This window comes from Platalea leucorodia (genome assembly GCF_965183815.1).
Source record: "Platalea leucorodia genome assembly, chromosome: 2".
Classification (NCBI taxonomy): Eukaryota; Metazoa; Chordata; class Aves; order Pelecaniformes; family Threskiornithidae; genus Platalea; species Platalea leucorodia.
In genome coordinates, this window is record NC_138824.1 from 102663062 (window position 1) to 102686047 (window position 22986).

Genomic DNA, 22986 nt, shown 5'->3' on the forward strand with positions numbered 1-22986 from the left:
TGGTAATATTGTGCAGCTAATGGCATCTTAAGCTACATGCTGTTTCAGTTAGTGGGTTCATTACTATCAGAGTTCATTACTTCAGCTAAGCAAGGCACTCTGCTTGCAACTGTGCATAAATTCAATGCTTAATTACATTGTTGAAACAGTAATTAAAATGTATTGGCATGACATTGGTAATTAAAGCTATATTCATAAACTTCCTGAGAAAGTATGCAGCAAGCTGCGCAGCAGTGGGAAGCAACAGCAGGCAAGGTACCTTGGGGAAAAACGGTCCTTAGCCTAACTCTGCCAAGTGTCGGGCAGAGCAGAAGGGGCACAGTTTGCAGTTACAGGACAGTGTGTGGGGAATAGAGCAGAGTTCTTCCATTAAAGGCAATCCTCTGTGTAATTCTCCCCCTGCAATGCCGACGGCGTGGCCCTTTGGCTTTCAGCAGTGCAATTGCTCCTGAATGCCTTCAAATGATCAGCAGCCTTTTCTTCCATTGCCACGGCAGCCTCGCACAGGGAGAGCACATTCAGCATCCAGCGTCTCGCCTACAGAGAGCTAACAATGGTTGCCTTTAGAAGGCTGCTACTCCTTCATTATTTTCTAAACGCTTTACCAAGGAGCAGCTACATGGCTTCCAGTTGTCCCCCTGCCGCTACAAATGTCTGTCTGTCTGTCAGCGCTGCGGGCAGGGAAGTCGTGGCGCATTGCAGCAGTCTCACCCTTGAGGGCTCTACCCCAAGAGCCGGAGGAGTAAGGGAGTAGCCCTGTGCTAGACTGGGGACTGTGAAAACGGTTCCTGGCATTGCAGCGCTGCTCCACAGCTTACACGAGGCACCTGCGAGACGTCCCACGGACAGCCTTTCAGCTGAGGTTTTCTTTTTCTTGTTTCCTTCATTAACCTCCTCACTTTGTGCGTTGTTCAGCAGGTTTGCTGCCGCTGTGTGTACTCTATTTGATGTTTACAGATTGTTTCTGTTAACTGCCACAGGTTTACACCATATGAATGGTATAACCCCCACCCGTGCAACCCAGACTCAGATGTGGTGGAAAACAATTTTACTTTACTAAATAGTTTCTGGTTTGGAGTTGGAGCTCTCATGCAGCAAGGTACACCGGTTACACTTCGTTATCGCACACGTCCCACAGTCTGCTCAAGGGCTTCTGTGCTGGTAAACTCCACCCTCTGTAAATACAACATATACTGTAAAACCTGATCTCAGAAACTAAGCAACAGAAGAAAGGAAGAAAATGACGTGCCACTGCAACCAGGAGCAGGCAGGGGAGGGGAACCTGTGAAGCCCAGAATAGGGCTGCAGCAGGAGGAAGGAGGGGAAGCATCTGAGAGAAAGGGAAGCGGACAGAGCCACAGGGGAGTTTCGGGAGCTGAAATGTAAAAAAATCGCAAGAGGGATATGAAGTGCTTCATGCTGAAGTTGAGTTTATTGGTATAAGAGGTTTGGCAACAGGAAAATGTTGGGCTCCATCCCAGCAGAAACAGTAACAGCCTTAGCTACCCTAGAAAAACTGTTTTAACTACCAAACAAAAAAAGATGCTCTTTCTTCAGAAGCGTTGTTAAGTTTGTTGGCACTTGTCAAACACTTTGTTTAAAACCAAAACCAAACCTTTTTTTTTATGGCTTTTCTGCAGGTATGAGTCCCATCCTTCTGTAAATGCATCCAACCCTAGAAGCATTAACTTAACCCAGTCACAAGTCCCTGTTGCTGATGAGTTTGGAAACAGCAGACATTTTACTCAGTTGACAAGGAAGGGCAGTGAAGCTTACTCCATAAGGGAAGTCAAACAGATATGTGTACTAAACACATTTGTTTATGGCATGTATGTTCTAAGGTTTCCAATTAAATCACTATTCACCAAAACTGGGGTCCGCTGAAAAGAATGAAAATATTCTCTGAGAAATATTTCAAGTTGAATCAAAGCTGAACAAAAAAACCCCACCCCACGACAACAATCAAAAGGCAATCCAGAGGAAAGCCCAGCAGTACCTTGGTATTAAATTCCTAAACATTTAAGTAAGGAATATAAAACCATCTCTGCATTCATCCAGGTACAGTTTATTCTTCCCTCTTTAACAGACATGAGTAGCAGTTAAAAAACATGAGGAGGATTCTTTCCTAGATATGGTAGAGAATAACTTGTATTGTACCTAAGATGCACTCGTTTTTATTGGTGCACTAATGTATTTACAGGATATAGAGCTTTGTCATAGAAATTACTTTGAGGGAGGTTGGATGAAGGAAGAGTCGTTTTGTTTCGCTTTTTTATTTTGTTTTCCTTCAAATTTATCAATAAAACACAGGCTGAGGTTTTACAGTATCAGGCAGGTGTGTGTATATAACTGTGATTGCCCTGTGTGTGAAAGTGCCCCAGGATTTTGTGTTTCGATGTACTGCCTTTTTTGGAGTTTACCATCATCCACAGCAAACTGTGGGATGCAGTGTCTGCTCGTTACCACTACCTTGGGTACATGACAGTCAGCCCCAACCAGACTCTGCTTGTCTTTTAAGAAGATTAAAATCAAAACAAAGGAAAGAAAGAAAGAAAGTAAGAAAGAAAGAAAGAAAGAAAGAAAGAAAGAAAGAAAGAAAGAAAGAAAGAAAGAAAGAGAAAAAACATTTGTAAGGCAACACAAATGTTTCCATGTACAAACTTGTGGTGCGTGTGATTGTAAGTAAGTGCATCATCGTTAATGTGAAGAGTTTGAACATGATGTGAATGATTGTGAAACTCTGCATCTAGCATTATGCTCTTTCTTGTTGGCAGCAGCTCCTTGTTATGCTTGATTGGAAGCCACTTGTTATTAAATTTTAAAATGTGATGATCAGACTTTCTCTTTTCTACAGAGCGTGAGCAAAGTCTGGATCAGGATTGGCTGTCATGTCTGCCATAAAAAGGCACTAGAGAGACTTCAGCAAGTATTGTCTCTGCCCCCGAGTCTTGCTAGCAACATTTTTATTTAGACATTACTTCCCCTCTTTTTCCCCTGAAAGTGTTATGCATACTCTGAAAGCATCCAAGCAGGGCACATTTCATCCAATCCATTCAGAGAAACTATCACTTTCAGAAAGGCAAGCCATCTGTCAGAGCCCCAGTTCAGCCAGACGATGGGTCAGACCAGGATTATCCCATTAAGGAGAGCGCTTAAGGCAATGTCAGTGAGCATGGAGCATATATTAATGTTTTTCGCTGGACTCAAGGCCCTCAAAAAGGTGAACATTGAAATAATCATGGGAGTGATCAAAGGAGATGCTGGGCCCACTTGGTTCAGCTGGGAGCAGAGTGTGCTCAGCATCTCACAAAAGCAAAACTGTAGCTCACTGCATAATTAATAGACTCTGGTGTCTCAAGCTTAATTGACCTGAATGTATTCTGCTGCTTTTTCAAAAACAACTTTTTGCTAGAGGAAATCACAGGAGGTTTGGCATCTCACCCCACAAAACCAGCACACAGGGCTTCTCTGCCTACTCTCTTGTGCTGCTGTAAGGCTGCGCTGGCAGATTTCATGGTTGCTTGTTAAGATACCTGCAAGGTGTCTGGCTGTTATGCATTACTGGGATGTATATGTCAGAGCTAGGTATTACATCAAGGTCCAAGTGTAGAAATGATATTTGTATAGTTGCCTAAGCTTAAAAAAATAATACATTCAGGATGACCTGAATCAGCACTCCTAGAAGCCGGCTTTTGCAGGTCAACTCCATCTTAGAAATAAACACACTTTTCCCGAGAGCAACAATACAAAAAAGGAAAAGACTTCATTGTATTGAAAAAAAAATCTAATCTGAAAAGCAAGAAAGTGCAACAGACCACAAACATAAACCCAGAGAGAGCTACAGCTCTTGAAATGGGTACATTTGGACTCAAAAATTTCAAGTAAGAGTTCTTGCTTTTAGACTGTTGGCTTGATTTGAAATCTGTGCAGCACCAGGGCTGCACAGGGCTGCACAGGCAGAGCATCTGCTCTCGCAGTTTGGCAATTCTGTCAACCTACTCAAACCCTTGGGCTATGCTTAGCTTTGACCTTTAAGCGACATGTCTATGTGTTTACAAAGCTAAGTTAAATCTGTTTGCTGGTTGTTTGGGAAGTTTTCACCCTTTTGGTCTTTGCCCCAAAAGTCACATTCAGAGTTTTTGCAAAGTCTGAAAATATTCTCTGTAACACATTTAAATTTCTTACAGAAACCATTAAATAGTTGAGGAGAGATAGTATGTCAACACATTTTTCCAGTAACAGAAGTATTTGTCACATCAAAAGCTTTACGCGCTGAGATCTCCATTCACAGGCACTTAAGTACTCTCTTAAGTCCATCCTTCATCAACAAAATAATTATGCAAAGGCTTAACTTTGAAGTCAAAGGTATTCAAGTGGCTGCCTAAGTGCTTTGCTGAACCAGGTCCTTGAATCCCACATAATGAGCTAAGTTCAGTGGGGATGCCTCTAGACAAAACAGCACAAAACTTGCGTCAGAATGTTTAGAAATATGAGTACCTGTGTGGTTTAAATACAGTTTGTCTGAGCTGTTTAGAAGCTGTTTCAGTGCACTTAACACCCACTCGTGCTGTTCTGTGGGATTTTATGACAATGGCAGATCACTTTGGTATTTGTCGGTGTGACATGCAGGCAGATCTGCTAAAACCTTTTCAGCAATAATGAGTGTTAAATACACTGTCCAAAACTTTGCATTGCATTGTACACCCAAAGGATATGTCCATTCGCCCTCTGAATTCTCAAATGTAAACCACACATTTCTAATAAGATGTGTTCTGGGTTTTAAGCTCAGGTTCACACAGGCTGACGAGTTCACTGGAACTGTATTGATCGCCCTGTTCCTGCTTAGGTATGTCAATAGGGTGCACAGGACAGGTTTCTCTTGTAAGGTATTTCTGCCAGGTAGCTTGTAAGCAGAATAGCATTCTGCTAAAGATCTCTGATTAAAAAACTGATTAGTATGCTGGCAAAAAGGGATTCAGGAAACGGACAAAAATACTAGTACAGCTTGCTGGGAATGTAAGAGGTTAATATCACAATGAGCATTAGCTCAGAGATGTAATGGGGCTTAGACCCAAGGATAATTCCATTTGTCATGTATCATGGCATACATCCCTTTCACAGTGTGTTACCATTATAAATGTTAGCTGTGCATCTGTGAGATTATTGCTTAAATCATTTTATCATACTACAGCTCATAAAAGCATTCTGTGCCTAAAAACAGTCTGTGGTATCAGGAAAAGCATCTTTGGCATCATTTTAATATGATTGTTTTGATGATATTGTAACAGGATCAGAGCTGATGCCCAAAGCTCTTTCTACCAGAATAGTTGGAGGAATATGGTGGTTTTTCACCTTAATCATAATCTCATCCTATACTGCCAACCTGGCTGCCTTCCTGACCGTGGAGAGGATGGAATCCCCCATCGATTCAGCAGATGATTTGGCAAAGCAAACCAAGATTGAGTACGGGGCTGTTAGAGATGGATCCACAATGACCTTCTTCAAGGTAAGATGGCATCAGCCAGCTCTGTATGGTCCAACTGACTCATGGCCCTCCAGCAATAAATGGTGAGGCGGAATCACAACACTTGGAACGATTAGTGTGGTAGGTAAATATATCATTTGCCCAAATCCATAGAAGATTCTTCAGCAATATTAATGTAAAAGATGGGAGATTTTCCCCCAAGACATATGGATAAACAATCTGATGCTGTACTGCTGTGAGGGTCAAACCTGTGCCTTTGATGGGAGAATGTGAAGGGAACCAGGGCATGGATGTGGGGACATTCTACTTCAGGTTGTTTCTCAGGGCAGGATCTTGGCTTCTTACAGCCACTTGGCTAAGATCACTTCTGAAGGTCACGTTTGCACTGGAAAAACACTGCAGGCAGTCAAAATGCAAGGTTGTTTGTCCCTTTTTTAAAATTATCCCTGGTCAATATTACACAGACTATTAATATACGGGCCACATACACACATGAACACATCTGTAAGTAAAAGATTGTTTCCTGTGGCTAATTGCTTTGTAGATAACTGCATTTTTTTTTCCACTATTAGTATTAATTACATAAAAAATGGGTTAATCTCATAAAATGTCAATGTGAAAGCCAACAAGCTATAAATATAGGATATATGCAAAAAAATCCTGAGACAGTTAGCAGCTTCATTGGTAGTCTCAGCAGGGAAGTTAAGCACTGAATGAACTGGTATCATGCTTTTCACTGTATCGTCTAGGAATGGTGTTTATAGTCAAATATTCCTTTGAAGAGGATGAGGCACGATGGGGAAGCAGCATGTGGGGCAAAATAATACTCATGCCACACATGTGCAGGAGTGAGCGGCTTCGGCCCCCAGTGCCAACAGCCCAAGCCCCTGCTGCTCCAGCCTGAACTTTAACCACAAACGCTTCTGCTTCCACATGAGGCAAAGTGCTTCCACACATACAGACAAAAAGGATCGTGGCTAAAGTATCTGGGTCATCTCTCAAAATGAATAATGCTCATCAAGGATGTTTCAACCATGTAACAGATCTGATGGTAGGCTATCCCTGATGGAGTCAAGGGTGAACTGCCCTTGTAATGGCTTTCCCGTGGCTGAACAGAAATGTTTCCATGCTGAAAGAAATGCGCAAACTGCAGCATTTTTCAGAGCCTCTTTATAGTCAGGTCTTGAAACGATGAGCTGACATTTCCATTAAGATATGCTGGGAAATCCATCTGGAGATATTCCTGGAAACTACGTAAGGCAAGTACCGGACTCTCATCAGGAATATAAGGTGGTAGGAAGCAGCCTGTGCTGCTTTCTGAAGGATCCTGGGAAGCTCCCTTGGTCTAAAAGCTCTGCACTGCCCAGTCACTGTCATTGCTATTCCGAAGTCATATTCAGTGTCAGAAAGAAATCTTCAAAACCTGTTACTTCCACATTCTTTTCAGAGGAAATGTCTTCTTAATTTCAGCATGAGAAGTTCAGAACAAATTTCTAGAGCTGTTTCCAGCTTTACACTGGTTTTTGCACTGTTAATCCCTGAGGTTAAAATTTGTAAGCTTAAAAGAAGGTAAGCCTTTAAAAAAAAAGTTTCAGAAAAATTGATTAAATATTTATATGCTATGCATGCTAGCTTACTTGTGCCTGAAATACATGTGTACACAAGTGAAAGGACACTAGTTTTTGTACAGAATGGAGATGGATTCTCTGGCAGAGTGAAGGTGACATAGTGAAAGATGCATGAAAAATACAATTTATCACACTTGTAAACCAGTGAGATACACACAATGCTATGTAAAAGGTGTTATTATTTTTATTACAGAAGCTCGGCAAGATCCTCACAAAATTAGGATTTCTTTATGCTTTTTTTTTTAAAAAAAATCACAGAGTAAGTCTCTGTACAATAAATACAATAGATACTTATGTATGCAAAAGGAAGACTGTGTGCTCTGTGAAGGCATGACTTTGCCTCCCTTGGACTGTAAAATAATGCATATACTTCTTGAGCTAAGTAAGCACACACACACGCACACCCCCACACGCACACCCACACACCAGTGAGACACCTGGGGATTAAGAGACAGCAGGAGTAATGGTTTCTGGGCAGCAGTTACTCCTGTTTCCGTGCTGCATGTGCATTTTGGTATAGTTTAAGAAAAAAGACCTTTGCCATAACAGTTCTAGAGAAGACACCTGAAATAACTTTGCCTTGTTTTGGGGAGCTGTGAAGTCCTGACCTGGCCTGGAGAGTTTCCACTGGGCTGCCCCATGCCGTGATGGACTCTGGAAGCACCTCAATGCCCAGGGGTACCCCCCAACAGCATGCCCCTGCAGTTTGAGGGCTGGAGGACCTGAGCTTGGGTGAAAGGTGTTTTTCGTGATGGGCAGCCTGTGCTGCAAAGACAGTCCTGCCACTTGGCAGTGCTGATGTGATGGGGACAGGTAAAGGGAAAGGAGGAATCAGCACGACTAGGTGCAACAGCAGTAAAAATGTCCTGCAGGAGTGTAGCGCAGGGCTGGGTTGCACTAAGGAAAGGTCGTTATTTCAAGTGCTTCCTGTGTTGCAAGATTTGATTTATCTAAGGGCTACTCCCAGTACTTAAACCAAGAAATGCCAAGAGAAACAGCAGGCTTTTTCAGACCAACAGTGTTTTTAAAGCAAAACGACGACACTCTGGGCATTACTTGCTATGGAGGAGAGAGAAACAAGACAGTGCCTGTCATGTAGGACACAAGATGCAAGACCACATGAGTCTGATTTTCAGGACTGTAAGAGACATACATGGCAAAAGAATTTCTGAAGACAACAAGTGCAGAAAAAGATCCTGGCACGAAGCAGACTCTGAAGAGCTTTGGTTTAGGACTTTGTGCTTAAAGCAGAATCATAGAATTGAAGAATCATAGAATCGTTTAGGTTGGAAAAGACCTTTAAGACTGTCAAGTCCAACCGTTAACCCAGCACTGCCAAGTCCACCACTAAACCATGTCCCTAAGCACCACATCTACATGTCTTTGAAATACCTCCAGGGATGGGGACTCAACCACTTCCCTGGGCAGCCTGGTCCAATGCTTGACAACATTTTCAGTGAAGAAATTTTTCCTAGTATCCAATCTAAACTTCCCCTGGTGCAACTTGAGGCCATTTCCTCTTGTCCTATCACTTGTTACTTGGGAGAAGAGACCGACCCCCACTTCATTACAACCTCCTTTCAGGTAGTTGTAGAGCACGATAAGGTCTTCCCCAAGCCTCCTTTTCTCCAGGGAGCCATAAGAGAAAAGCAAGGTACTTCCACTGCTTTTCTGAAAACTCTATTTGCATTTATTCAAACTTACATCACTTTTTATTTAGTTTTGTTTATAATGCATGTACTAACAGTTGTGTTTTTCCACTGATTTTGAATGCCTTACACTAGTATCCCTGTTGTAATAGTGTCCTCAGAAAAACTATTGCTAAAGAGGCAATATTTTCAAGAAAGTTTCTGCAGTGATTATGCCTTCTAGCCAGGTAGTGGGGGGAACGAAAGCAAAAGCAATTGAAATTATTTGTGGGAAAAAATGTAGTTCTGACTTTGAAGGAACCTGAGAGTCAGCCTCTTCCTTGTACACAGATCCCAGATCTGGCCATACCAGATGAAAATACACAGAAAACAGGGCCTGGACAGTTAAGGAGTGCTCCAGCAAGGGGATGGGGTTCTAGGCAGGCAAGCCAGCAGGATCTCAGGCAGCATTCGCCACTGTGTGCATGTCCAAATCTGGGAAAAGTCCAACTGAAGGCAAGCTGTTTCACATCCACAAATCGTGACACACACGTATTTCTCCAGACTGCTGTCCTGCTGTTTTCAACATGTCTATAAATCTTCCATTGCTTTCTTGCCCCTCTGTGATAATAGATCTTAAGCTCATGTTGCAACTCTTGCCAGCTCCTACCTTCTGATGTGCAGACATGTTTCCACTGAAGCCAATGAGAATTCAAGGGCCAGAATTTGGTATATGCTCTATCCTGAAAAAAATGGGAGTTGGCAAGTCGAGAAGCTAAGATCTTCCTTTCAAACTTGTCTGAATAAAGAATACATCCTTCCAGTAAATTCAATATCAGACTCAATCTACTGTATAAACTTATCATCAATTTAAAAAAATATTCCCAACTGAGCAGTAAAAAAGGTTTCTACTAGTAAAAAGCCACTTAACCATCTTCAAAGTTTAGTGGTATCCTGTGGCTTACCAAACTTAGGTGGAATTTAGATGACATTCACAGATATTGAATTTACAGGTGAAGCATATTAACATTTAAAGCTCACAGAACCAGAAAATCAACCTCTCACAGGAATTCCCCAGACACTGGTGTTTAATAAGCACATATGGTCTCCACACAGTGAGCCTAAAATCAGCTATGATGGCTATAAACCAAAGATAGGGCCCATGAAGGAAGGGAGGATATACTGCCCCAGAACTGGGGAAACGTGTGTGGAAGACCTTCAACTCATATTTACATTAAAAAGGTGGTTTGTGTGTGTCTGGCTCATGCTAGGCTGCAGCAGAGAGCAGTTCAGCAATGGTTAGCTTTGCCATCTTGAGACAAGATCGTTTCTATTAACAGTTTCTAATGGTCCAGCTGTCTGTAGGTCTACATTGATATTTAATCCAAAAGTGACATTGTGTGCTCAATGTTTGAGAGCGTACAAGGAAGAGAGAGATTTAATCATGTTAGTACTGTACAAGTGCTTGAAGGTTTTTTGGTTTGTAGGTAGCACATCTTGAGGGTAGCAGGCACAGGGCTCCAGCACGTCCCTGAGCAGGTTCAGTCTTTCTTTTCATATCCTCCAACAAAGGCAGAAGTGCGAACAAGGGGGCACCGGCACTGCCTTTCCCTGCAGGGCGCCTGGGTCCCTTGTGGGCTCCCACAGCACGGGGAAAGGAACAGGGAGGAAGGGATGTTCAACGCTGTACGGAGGTGGCTGGGGCTTCTGGCATCCCTTTTCCCTGTGCAGCTGGGCACTGACACAGGACACGTACACACTTCTCCTGGCCAATTCCCCCTTAACTTCAGTGGGAGAAGGATGAAGTCCATAAGTCTGCAATGGAAAGCCTAAGTTTGCTTAGAAGCCGCTTTGGGTTTGTTTCTCAAGCTTTATCCTTGAAGTACATGACTTCTAAGCAAGTGATACCAATACAAAAGAGCCAGTACTTTATTCATCATCAGGCTTTTGGAGCCGTGTGTTTGCCCTGACAGGCAGAAGCACTGCTTCTGAGTGCAACAGTATCCAGCTGCGCTAATTTAGCTGGGTTATGTGCTGTAATCCGTGTAACAGCATTAGCCCAAAAAACTTCAAAGCACTTCGCAGTTGTGCCAGTAATGAAGTTCCTGGCACTGCAAAGGACATGAAAAAAGAGATTCCTCAGCATAAAGCACAGTAAGAGAGAAAGGCTGTGGGAAAGGAAAACCCTGCTACCGATTCTCTTTCATTCAAGATGTACTATTGGCATCGGTCACAACAAAAGACTGAGGAATATTTTACAAGTGTAATTTGGGTGCTGGTGTGATTCTGTGCCCTCATTTTCCCTCCTCAGAAATCCAAAATATCAACATATGAGAAGATGTGGGCGTTCATGAGCAGCAGGCAGCAGACAGCGCTGGTGAAGAACAACGACGAGGGAATCCAGCGTGTGCTCACAACAGACTATGCGCTGCTAATGGAGTCGACCAGCATAGAGTACGTGACTCAGAGAAACTGCAATCTCACCCAGATCGGGGGGCTCATCGATTCGAAAGGCTACGGCGTGGGAACCCCTATTGGTAAGATGCTTTCCAGCACAGGTGTTGTGGAGCACACCCAGCAATGTCCCTTTCAGAAGTTTACATGGCCATTTGAATCATGTCCTAGTCTTTTAGAAACCTTTCTCATTCAAACAGACCCTAGGAGCCTCCTTTTAGGCAAAACATCTACTCTTGCCCTGCTCATCTGCAAGCAGTCTCTGCAAGCAAGAGGGAATATAGCAGTGCAGGCTACATCTGCAGAACAAGGTTGAGTCACCTGCCTGCCTTCTGGAGCATCCCATTCGTAGCAAACCGGGTATCCTCTGTGCTGCTCAAGGTGCAAGTCGCTCTACTGAAATTCAGTTTAGTTTGAGAAATCAGGTAGTTTCTCTGGGAAAATGGAAATGGGCAGGATAAATGTTATGTCCAATGTATGCATCCCGAAGACAGCTGCATGAAAGGAGTTGAATTTCTGATCTATTTCATGACCTCAGAGAAACACATAAGAACAGCGAGAAGGAATTCCAAGGTTCTGCATTTGAGCTAAGCAGAGCCTTAAGACTCCCAGTCTCTGTGAAGTCTTTCCAGTAGACATTTTTTAGCATATCCAGTGTCCTTTTCAAGGTTTTCTAATTGTAGAGAGTTAGAAAGAGTGTCATTTTTTTGTGCTGTGTTCTTGTGAATAATTGGCACTGGGCAGCCAGATATTTTTCTTGTATAATATACTTCACCATACTGCTCACATATGCATTTACCATGCCACGCTCAGTTAATAGCTATGCAATTTTATTGTCTTCAGGAGAATTATTCAAGGCAATATCAGTTTACACAGATATAACAGGTGAAGTATTTGGTCCATCTGTTGCTTGGTAGACCAGATATAAATAAGAGAAAAACACCACTGCACTTTGAACTGTGATTCTTTATGTTACTGGATAGAGTACCTCAGACAGATTGTCATATAGATAACATTTTAAGTATATTTTTCCACTGGCTATGTGAGAACAGGGTTCTCACCCTGAGGAAAATGATACAAAAGCTAAAATCCCAAATAAAGACAAATGTATGGCAAGAGTTTCATTGCAGTTATAAAGCTGCCACACTTTAAACCAAGAACAATGAAGGAGTAATTGGAACAGATGGTAATCCTCAGAGAGAGTGCATCCATTTGAAATACAGCTGTGAAATATATTTATAAGATGTTTCTTGTGTGATAAATGTGCCTTAATTTTTTTTCTTAAGGAAAAGCAGCAAAATTCAGGGGAATAGATATCTCCAAGCACTGTGGAATAATTCAGTGCCATCAGGCATCTTAAATTCTTAAACGATTGATTTCATAAACAAGATAAGCCGTGGAGATCCTTCCACTATTCAGATGGACCCCAAAGGCTCTGTTATTTTTCTCATAGCATTCAAGACTATTGATTGCAGAAGCTGTATGGAAAAAAAAAGAAGACTTGTCTGTGACCCTTAACACCAAAGTTTCAGCAAGTCTTAACTGGTCTGCATTAATTCCTTCAGGAGAATGCACAACCACATGGCTAGGGTTTGCAGCAGCAAAAGTGTGGCTTGCACTCCAAAATTCCCAGCGAATGAGCTGAATATCATCACTATTTGGCTCCCAAAGAAACTTTTTTGAAAGTTCTATGAATCCAGGGAATGTACTGTTTTATCAGAGCATCTTCTGCAAGTAAAAAACTGCAGATATAGGCTGTCTTCCTACTTCTTTGTGCTAAGTTCGGATAAAGGGGATTTAGGCGTATCAACAAAGATCTCCATTTATGTTTATTACGGAGCTGGTGGCTCATGGAGATGAGGGCTTTCATCAGATTCTTGGCAAAGATCCTTACTAATGAAAAGTCTGCAGCGACGGTTGGTGGTGAACTTACCACACTCTGGAAGTACTGCTGCAGCAAAGACACCTCTAAGCAAAACCTATGCAAAATGTCACCCTGGGAGGAATCCGGTTGAAGAGAGCAACATTATTATAGATGTCAGGACAGGTATTAATTCCAGTATCACCGTCAGTGCTGATGCTAATAATTCTAACACTAAAGCTATTACCAGTTACTTGGGAGACTGCTAAGAAAGTAGATAGATGCATTTCTTGGCCTGAGACGTAGGTTGTTAATAGCTCAGAGGCCATAAATGATACGCTGAATATTCAAAGAGGTGTTGAGATGGATTTGTGTGCAGTTTTAGTGCTCACCAATAAAACATCACCAATCCAACACTCCAGGCACACTTGACAAACTTTAAAAGCACGCATAGAAATATAGATGTACCTGTTACCCTCAAGATAAATTGTGATAATCCTGCTGGCAACATAAACATCACAAGAAAGAATGAACATCCCCACAAATCCTGCGTTGTGACTCAGGCTACTTCACTTTACCTAACAGCTATGTCCTTTCAGACAAGGGAAAATAGATGAGTCCTACAATCTAACAGACTCCAGTTCTCAGGGCGACAAACCTCTCCTAAGGTAGAAACAGTTCTGCTATTTCTTCTGAGAGGCGCTGCTGTTTTCAGTGGTAATAATTCACTTCTCTGTGTAAAGACAGTTTTGAAGGTGTTTCTGTTTTGTTTTCTGTTGTGCTTATTTTTGGTTCTTTAACAGCATGCACAGAAATCATCTGTTCTTACTGCGGGCATATTTTCCTTTCAAAGCTGGCTACCTCAAGCAGTGGCTGTTGATTGCTGGCTTCCCAGATGGACTTTGTATAATCTGACACATGTCTCTTGGCATCTGTGGTCACAGCATGCCCTAGTGCTGGCAGTAAGATACACTGAAAAATAGCTGAGTGTTGGCTCAACAAATGAAGAACTGCAATGTTTTTACACTGATTCTCCTCAGACAATGCTGTGGGCTAAAGGAAATGGAAAGCAGAGAGGGGGACTTGTATTCATGGTACAATTATTTTTAATAATGTCCTACATGGCAATATAAGAAAGAAAACTGAAGCTGTGAGGCCAAGTTTCCAATGCTATTTAGATGCATAAAAAGACAAAAGTGGTGCCTAGTGAGATTTTTCGTTAAGTGTCCGTGTCTATGTGTACCACGCTATCACTGAAATTCTGACACACATTCTGCCTTAAAAGTTTGTCTGCCTTGATCAGGTTGAAAATTGCAACCGCTTTAATTTGCAGCAAAATGTGACTTTTGGTGAAATTACAGCTTAAGAAAATAGTCTTATTAATGTGCTAAAGGAGAGGAAAGGATGGATGGTAGGTAGCTACATGGACAAAGGACTGGCAACACTGTATTTCAGCACAGACACTAAACACTTCCAACTGTAGGAAGTCCAACATGGCAGGACTTGGGGGCATATATATATGCCTTTAGAGCCAAACAACCTTTCCTGTAACCCTTTCCTGCTTGCTATCATAAAATCCTTGCCCCATAAAGAAAAGTTTATCTCACAATGCCAAAACCATCTTCCACTTGTCTATTATAATTAATAACAAGATTGCTGCTGTTATTGTTGATAACTTCAGCTTCTGGAAACATGGGAAAAGATAATTGGTAGAAATTTCCTTTAACTAGGCACTGCTCCAGAAGCGGGGCGAGGGGCAAGCCTCTCCCTTGTCCCCCTTTAGGGCTCCAGACTAGCGCTTCTGCAAGAGCACAAGTTGGCTGAAGGGACTTACAGGCAGCAGAGATTTTGGAAGATGGAGAGCCAGAGTAGAGTGCGTGAGAGGCAAACCTAAACAGATTGAACTGCCCAACGTGACCCCGCTATTTGCCAGATACTGTACAGGCCCATTAATGCTGCTGAGCCTGAAGACACATCATTTAGCAAGCTGTTGGCCTGCAAATAAAAAGCATGAAATAGTTGCTATTTTCAGCCTGCAGTGCCAATATTGTTGCAAGTCACGGAAAAAAAGACTTGGCCGCCTTGTGTTCTTATAAGCTGTAAGGTAGCTGGAGTTGTGAGCTTATGCAGGTATAAATGAGAAGAGAACATATCTGACTGACTGTGGGCTTTTCTTACATGGCTACTCATTTTACATGCAGTAGGAAAAATAAACAGATGTTGAAGTAAATAGAAGAGATGCAAAGCGGAAAGTCTCAAAGGATGCTCAAAGCAATATTCAAACATGATATGAAGGAATTACTTAGCAAGAAAACCCACTGCCAAGGCTTAAATAAACCTCAGTAGGAGACCCTAGAAATTATAATGAATTCTCAAACAAATAACTGCACCAAAGGAGCCTTCTGCTTTCCCGTCCCCAGGGCAGACACCAACAGATAGTCCTCTTCCCCCTTCCAGCTGAAGAGAAACCAAGACTTTCTAGCTGGAATAATCAATCTTGCAATAAAGGAGCACTTTTGCTTCAGATAGCAGCAGCTTTCTCCTTCCCTGCCTTCACTTTGCTGCAATCAACACTGATGGGTCTTGCTCTCACCTTGCAGGTTCTCCTTACAGAGACAAGATCACCATCGCCATCCTCCAGCTGCAGGAGGAGGGAAAGCTGCACATGATGAAGGAAAAGTGGTGGCGAGGCAACGGCTGCCCCGAGGAGGACAGTAAAGAAGCCAGCGCTCTCGGGGTGGAGAATATTGGGGGCATCTTCATCGTGCTCGCTGCAGGGCTTGTTCTTTCAGTGTTTGTAGCCATTGGTGAATTTATATATAAATCAAGGAAAAACAGTGATATTGAGCAGGTGAGTCATCCATTTCCAGCTTGCTTATGTTTCTGGGAGGCTGAGGTTTGTGGACATGGAGGTGACTGCATTATAAGTCTCTTTGCTGGAGTGCAGATTTTGTATTGCTGAACTCTAACCACACGTTTCTGGCACTAAAGATAAATAATTTATTAATAAGAACAGGGAAGTACCTCACCCACAGTCCAATTAGTGCTGCTTAGTATGGCAGTGCAGAACAAGAGCAATTAATTTCTCAAACAGTTTCTGCTTGATCTTTAAGACTTCAAGTATAAATTATGTGGGAAAGGAATGAAACACAACTGGATGTTTTTTTATATGGCATTAGCATCAGTCCTTTGAGTAACAATAGGAATGTACTTCCAAATCCCCAAGCATAATTTTTCTCTTGCTCTAGAAAGCATTTTTTTCACAGCCAGGGTTTACACACTGTGCTGAAGCATGCACTTCAAAGCAGGGAGACCTACTGAAAGGTGATATATGCCACATTAAAGTAAGATTATGGAGCCAAAGAAATTCTGGTTATAGCTCCACTGAAGCGTAATGAGCAATTTAAAAGGGCAGAGGGAAAACAAAGGAAATGCTGTGTATAAATCATGCCTTGAGTATTACAGCAGTTTGTGAGATAGAATAAATCATTTAAATAGAGTGTAAACACCCGTTTACCAAACCACCAGCCACTGTAAAAGAAACAAGGCATGAGCAGCAACTCGGAGTCTGTTCTTGGAGTCGTCTGCCAACCTTCTTACTCTGGCTGCCTTCCCTGGTGCTGGTTTGGTTCTGGCCATGTCCTAGAGCCTGATATGGCCCAGACTCCTAATAATTAAAAACTTCAAGTGAGTTAATATGGCAACATCATACTTTTCCAGAAGTAATTTTACAGAAAGTAGAATACTGGCAATTCCAGTGTTACTTTTCTGATTTCTCTCAGTTTGTTTTATTTTTATTCTGGTGAAATAAGAAGCTTAGGTGGAAAATGCTATACAGTGTATATTATCACTAAGCTAATCCAAAGCATGAGTCGAGTACAATCTATGACTTTTCTGTTTCCATAAATAGAATCTCTTTTGATTTAAATAGCTTTTGAATCTCATTCTCATGTTTGTTTTTAATTTTACTTCTTTCATTCATTTATTTTCTCAATTTTTCTTTTCTTGCATGCAAGGCCTTTTGTTTCTTTTACGGACTACAGTGTAAACAAACCCATCCGTCCAACTCCACCTCTGGCACCACCTTGTCTACGGAGTTAGACTGTGGCAAGTTAATCCGAGAGGAGCGAGGGATTCGAACACAGCCCTCAATTCACACTGTATAGTCAGGAAAGAAAAAAGGTGTGTCCGATGGAAAGCATTAAACTTAAACAGTGCACATAATGGCAAAGGTTGTACTCACCAACAGTTAATTGCTTCAAAGTGCCTCTTGCTTCAGTAGGAGATAAGCTTATCTAACACAAATTGTCCAGGTCCTGGAAATTTGGGCAGTTTAAATGCATATCACAGAAAATAATTACACTTACAGCAAAGAGTGAGTGCAATACACTGTAGTAGATTTTAAGAATTATCACAGTCTTTATGTACAATTGTCATCTTGTCATTTCATGGGGTAATTCGCCTTTTTCAGGTAAGAAAAATTATTTACATCCTTTTCATCTTCTACCAAACCTGAGTAAACCAATGGCAATCTCATTACTAAAAGCACTGAGAAATATTTTCCTTGGTCTCTGCTGAAGCATTCAGCAAGTGGGCCAGGCAGTTCTTTATAAACCTCAGAAAATAACCTGCAGGGCTCCATTAACTTTCTGAACCCCTATTATAAGCAGCCAGAGATTTTTAGCTGGCATATCTTATTCCCAGTGTCAGTATTTAATGAATTTTAATTCATCCATTTAAAATTCATTAGCCAAAGCCTCCAAGTAACTATCATAGGACAAAATCATATCTATCCGTTAAATTTTATGCCATGTAACCATTAATGTTTAAGAACATATTCAACAAAAGCACCCTCAGGCACCCCCAACATATACCTTTCACAGAATAACTCTGTTGACTGGGCTTGAGCAATTCATGATGTTCACTATTGAAAGGCTTTATAACAGAGAAAACTCCTGTATGGCAAAATCAGGCTATCCATTTATATCAAATAGTAAAGCCTTGGCATTGCTTTGTGTATTGAAACACATAAGGAAGCTTTTGTGTAGGAGGTTGGCACTGGATGTTTTTTATACCCTGGAAGGACACCAGTTTAATTTTCTCTAGTCCTCAGCTAGTCTGGGGACTGCAAGGGCAGGAGACAATGGACTGGATCTGTTGTTGCCACCAAAAAACATGTGACAACAATTTGAGATACACAAAATGTATAGAAATGCCAGCTCGTAGGATGTCATGAACTGTAGCAAACCACCATGTTTTCAAAACCTGATTACCTTTTATCTGTATTTCATTATATCCCAGCTTACCGCCGGTTTCACCAATTCATTTCCCACCCCTCACACCTACTTTATGTTTTCTTGCCCGCTGCAGTTCCTCCTCATCAAACAAGTTAATGATCTGTTTTATTGAGGGGCCATTTCTGGACTGTACTGCAATTAGAAAACTTGTTCGAGTGGATGCCTTCACACTCAATCGCCAAAGAGCTGTGGCGAAGTTCTGCTCTCCTCTTGAATTGTTTCTCTCATACCTGGCTCCTGAGAAAAGCCACAGCATACAATGACCTGTGTTTTCCTTCTATTCATGTTACAATTTTTGGTCAGCACTGTTTATGCTGGCAGTAGGCTTAAATATTTTTTGTGATAAAGGTGTACTGCTCATAGCTAGGCTATACCAATTATTCTCTGCCAGAGCTCATGAGTGTACATGAGTTTTCATGCTCTGCTCCAGACGCTGCAAGAAATTGTCTTGCTCAAAATGGCATTTTAACTTGTTTGAATAGGGCCTTGAAAGCTTTGGTTCTTCATAAAATGAGCCTTCTTGCCAACAAAGACCTGAATTAGATCTTCTCTATCCTCAATTTAAGAAAGCACTTTTGTTTGCAGTCTCCCAATAGAAAAGGCTTAAAACTAATTAAATTCAGCTTCTCTCAGCTCTCAGAGGAGAAGGAAAATTCCTAATGTGTTTATCTCCATCATTGCTCTACACAAGAAATCCTCCAGGTTGCAGCTTCAACCAGTTTTCTAATCGCTGTTTAGAGGAACACAGAATCCAGAAAGTTTCTGTCACATTTTGGGTAAACATTTTCATATCTGTCAAGGAAACAGTCACGTTGTTAGTAACAGTCATCGTTTCCCCATGTCTAGCTGTCCCCACAGACAGCCTCACAGACTTTGGCTTGCCTGTGGGAATTACAAAGCAGCTCCTGCTTTCCCTAACGGGGCTTCATACCTAGTTACAAAAAGAGTTATTAAAAAACCTTACTTGCTCCTTAGCAGCTACGCCAGCAGCTGAAGCGGTGAAGAGCTGGCATGCCATCCAAGTGCTAACAAATCTATGCTTGTAAAGAGAGTTTTTGCAAGGTTTGCTGTGGCTCCAGGAAAAGGCAGGTTCTTTCAGGTTAACAGCAAGGCCTGAGGAAGGCACAGCCCATAGCATCTCCCATGAAGTGCATGGCACCTGGGAGGACTCATAAACATAACAAGCTTCAAGGAGTTTTAAAGCATTCAAAGATTTTCTGGTTATCAGCGCTCTAAGCTTCTATGACCGCTATACTTTGAAATTTGGCCACAAAAATATACTCACCATTGCATCTTCCTAACTTGCAACCTTGCAACTGCATCCAGGGCCTGATAATCAAACAACAAGGAAAGAAAATAAAAATAAACCTGATTAACCCTTCAAATGGTTCATATGATACTTTTCTTATTTGCCATGGAGTTCTGGAATCACTTTGTAATCTAGATTTTGAAAGCTCAATTAAAACCAAGACAGTAGAGAGAAATTAGCAATGCTAAATCATGGATAATTAGAGCATACATTTTTATTAGTTTGGAAATAAGTGGTGCTACTCTCTAAAAAAGCCTGAAGCAATACAGAAATAGTGTCTGCATTAGGATGATACCTGCTTCACCCACTGCTTCCTCTATATTACAGTGTCAAAGGGTATATTTAAATTATAATTGTACCAGCAAATTCCTGGCTATTACCAGACAGTAATTTGAAAAAAAAGCAGTATGTTGCCCTGGCCTATTTCTGTTACATTTTGGGTCTGGAATGAATTAATAGTAATTTAATTTATGTCTACTTAAGAATTTTAGATGAGCAAAAATTAAGCATCTCAAAGAAAGAGCATATTAAACTATGGATTTAACATACTATGGGATCTTAGTCTGTGTGCAGCCCATCCCACAAAAGGACATGATGGCACACGCAAGATCATACACATTTAAAATACACACACATGCTGATGCACTCATGTCTTGAGCTTATTTGCAGAACCGGGGTTACACGTTACACAGCGGGTTTATACCGGAGAGGAAGAAGCTCAGTGTGTGGAATTCACTTCTTTAGGATTCCTTTGCTACCTTAAACAAATGATTTAACCTTGATCCAGGTTACTCTTGTACTCTCTTTTGCATTTGAAAACATTCCTCTGGAATAGCTGGCTACTAGGAAAGCCTGGGTTCTCTCCTCTTCCAATAATATATCTGTTTTTACTTTCTTTAGCCCTGTATAACTGAGTTCACTATTGGATTATTACTGATTAAGAACTGAACACCGCTTAGCTTGCACTGGCATCACTTTAGAAGGGAACTTGTATTTGATACAGAGAACTGTGTCTGTGTGCTGTTGCTGTCATTTTACAAGAACTGTAGTTTTAACCAGTTGTTTTAAAGCTGGTCAATTCTGCAGTTCTAGAAAGGGTTTGGTAGGAAAGATTTATTCAACTTGATGAAGGTAAGGTGGTTAAAGCTTTGTTTCACACTGCTACCATCACTTCATTTTATATATAAATAATCTATTTATATATATTTGCATGGAAAAATTTTTTGCATTGCTAGATACTTCCACTTCAAGCCTTTTTGTGGATTTTTTGTGTTACATGTAATTATTCCAGCTGTAGATTTTAAAGGTTTCCACTTACGTGAAATGTCTTTGTTAATGTGGTAATGGTGGGAAGAAAAAAGATTTCTGCTTTCTTTCTAAACTATTCAGTTACCTTATTCTTGTGGTAATTTTCTCCTTTCTTCAACACACAATATTTGAAAAAGATTTTTTCCAAAGAAAGAAGAGGATTGAGGGCTGTGCTATATTTTAGAAATGTCTGTTAATTTCATGAGGGGAAAATAACTAAACCACAAAGAAATCTTCAAAAAGGGTGTTCTTTGTTTTCTCTACTACGCCCATTTTTTTTTTGTGGCTAAGGTACATGTGATTATAAAAAGGAGATCTTTTTTCTTTTAAGGTCAGGAGGAAATTTACCTACTGAAAAAGGGTAAGTTTTGTGATATGAAGCCACCAAAACATCGCCAATTTATCTGTGTAGAATTTCAGAAACATTCATAATCAGCTTTAGTTAAGCCAAAGCTAAATTAAATTCAGTGGAAGCCAAGTTAGGCAAAAAACATGACTTATACAGATCACCTATTATACCTCGGGGGCTTATTCAAAGCTGGCAGAACTCAGCAGAGAAGCTTTCTGAGCCCGCCAGTAAGAGCTTAGGTCCTTGCTTCTAAAAGCCACCATTTGTGCAAAGGGTATGGTCGAACTCTGCCTTAGATGAGAAGTGTTTAATGCCATTTCCATCTTCCACCAGTGTCTTTCTTTCAATGCGATAATGGAGGAGCTTGGAATTTCACTCAAGCACCAGAAGAAGTTAAAGAAAAGGTCGAGAACGAAGGGGAAATCTTCATTCACAAGTATCCTTACTTGTCACCAGAGGCGGACAGTGAGGAAAGAAACCATAGCGTGAGCAAGAGAGACCCCTTTGAGGAAATATCAGGAACAAAAAAGCAACAACAAAAAACATTGCTGCCTACAAGTTGATTGTGGTGGGATTTCTGAAATATAGACATTTACCTTGTTCTTCAGAAATTCTCTGTGGTTTCTTTTTTTAATCTAGAGGTACAACAGTTTAAATGCTCACATAGACTGATGTACTACTAATCATCTGGGAAGTGTCTCACTATTTCTTTTGAGATGGATTTGTATGCTCACCTGTTTTACATCTCTCTTCCCCTCCCCATGCATCCCTGTATGTGCTTTCTAAATAAATAAATAAACAAGAGGCAGGGTTCTTTTTTCCAATAATCTGGGAGTGGAACTTTTTTTTCCTTTCGAAGAAAAGATTGCAGTTCTACTGAGCACAGCTGTTTAGAAACCAGGACCCAGACAACTAAAGTAAAAATTCAAACAATTAACTCATAAGCAATGACAATTAACTCATAAATGATACAAAAATGTCTTAAATACAAAGGTATCCAACAATGAATTATTTTTACTTCCTCTGATATTGTAAGGAACACTCTTCAGGTGCTTTTTGTGAGAAAATTGTTTTTCCTTATCTTTTCTCTTTTTCATTTCTTTTAAAACATGACTATTAGGTAATGCCATGGCTCCAGGTGCTAGATGTTCAAAAAGAAAAACCGAAATCACAAAAGTAATGATCAGTGAACAGGGGAAGGCAACACTGACATCATCATACTGCCGTAAACTTCAGCTTCTGAAACCAATTAAACAATTCTTGACTTCAAAATGAAAATCCTTAGCAATTAGAACAGAGAATATTCAATTTATAACAGATCTTAACCACAAAGATAACAACACCTGAGAGGAATACAGCCAATGCTCTGGAATTGAAACCTTTTCTTGCAACTGCTGGGAACACCAGCAAAGTGTTTTAACAGTGAAGGAAGAATTAAGTCTTTTTTTGTGAAGAAACCATTGTCTGAAGAACAGCGATGCATTATAACAGCAGATCCCCCCAAAAACTGTTCCTTTATATCGTAGTAAGGTGAAGCACATTTATATTTATTGCTAAGTTATCTCTGTGATTAATTCTATTGTTCCTGAGGCTTTTATTGGTGCCAGCTGGTTAGCTCTGAGGATGCCTGCAAAAGGAAATGGGTGAAATGCAGGCACATTCAGACT

At 41.0% G+C, this 22986-nt stretch overlaps 1 protein-coding gene across 2 annotated transcripts in view; it reads left to right on the forward strand.

Annotated features, from left to right (window-relative positions):
* Positions 1 to 21808, forward strand: part of GRIK1 (glutamate ionotropic receptor kainate type subunit 1) — a gene marked incomplete at both ends in the record, with an annotated part of 166081 nt that extends 144273 nt beyond the window's left edge. For both annotated transcript variants that reach the window (XM_082330683.1, XM_082330684.1), the window contains 5 exons: positions 981 to 1099; positions 5289 to 5506; positions 11053 to 11278; positions 15657 to 15907; positions 21653 to 21808. In XM_082330683.1, the coding sequence (XP_082186809.1) occupies positions 981 to 1099; positions 5289 to 5506; positions 11053 to 11278; positions 15657 to 15907; positions 21653 to 21808 (970 nt within the window). The remainder of the gene's footprint in view (positions 1 to 980; positions 1100 to 5288; positions 5507 to 11052; positions 11279 to 15656; positions 15908 to 21652) is intronic.
* Between the last annotated feature and the right edge of the window lie 1178 nt (positions 21809 to 22986).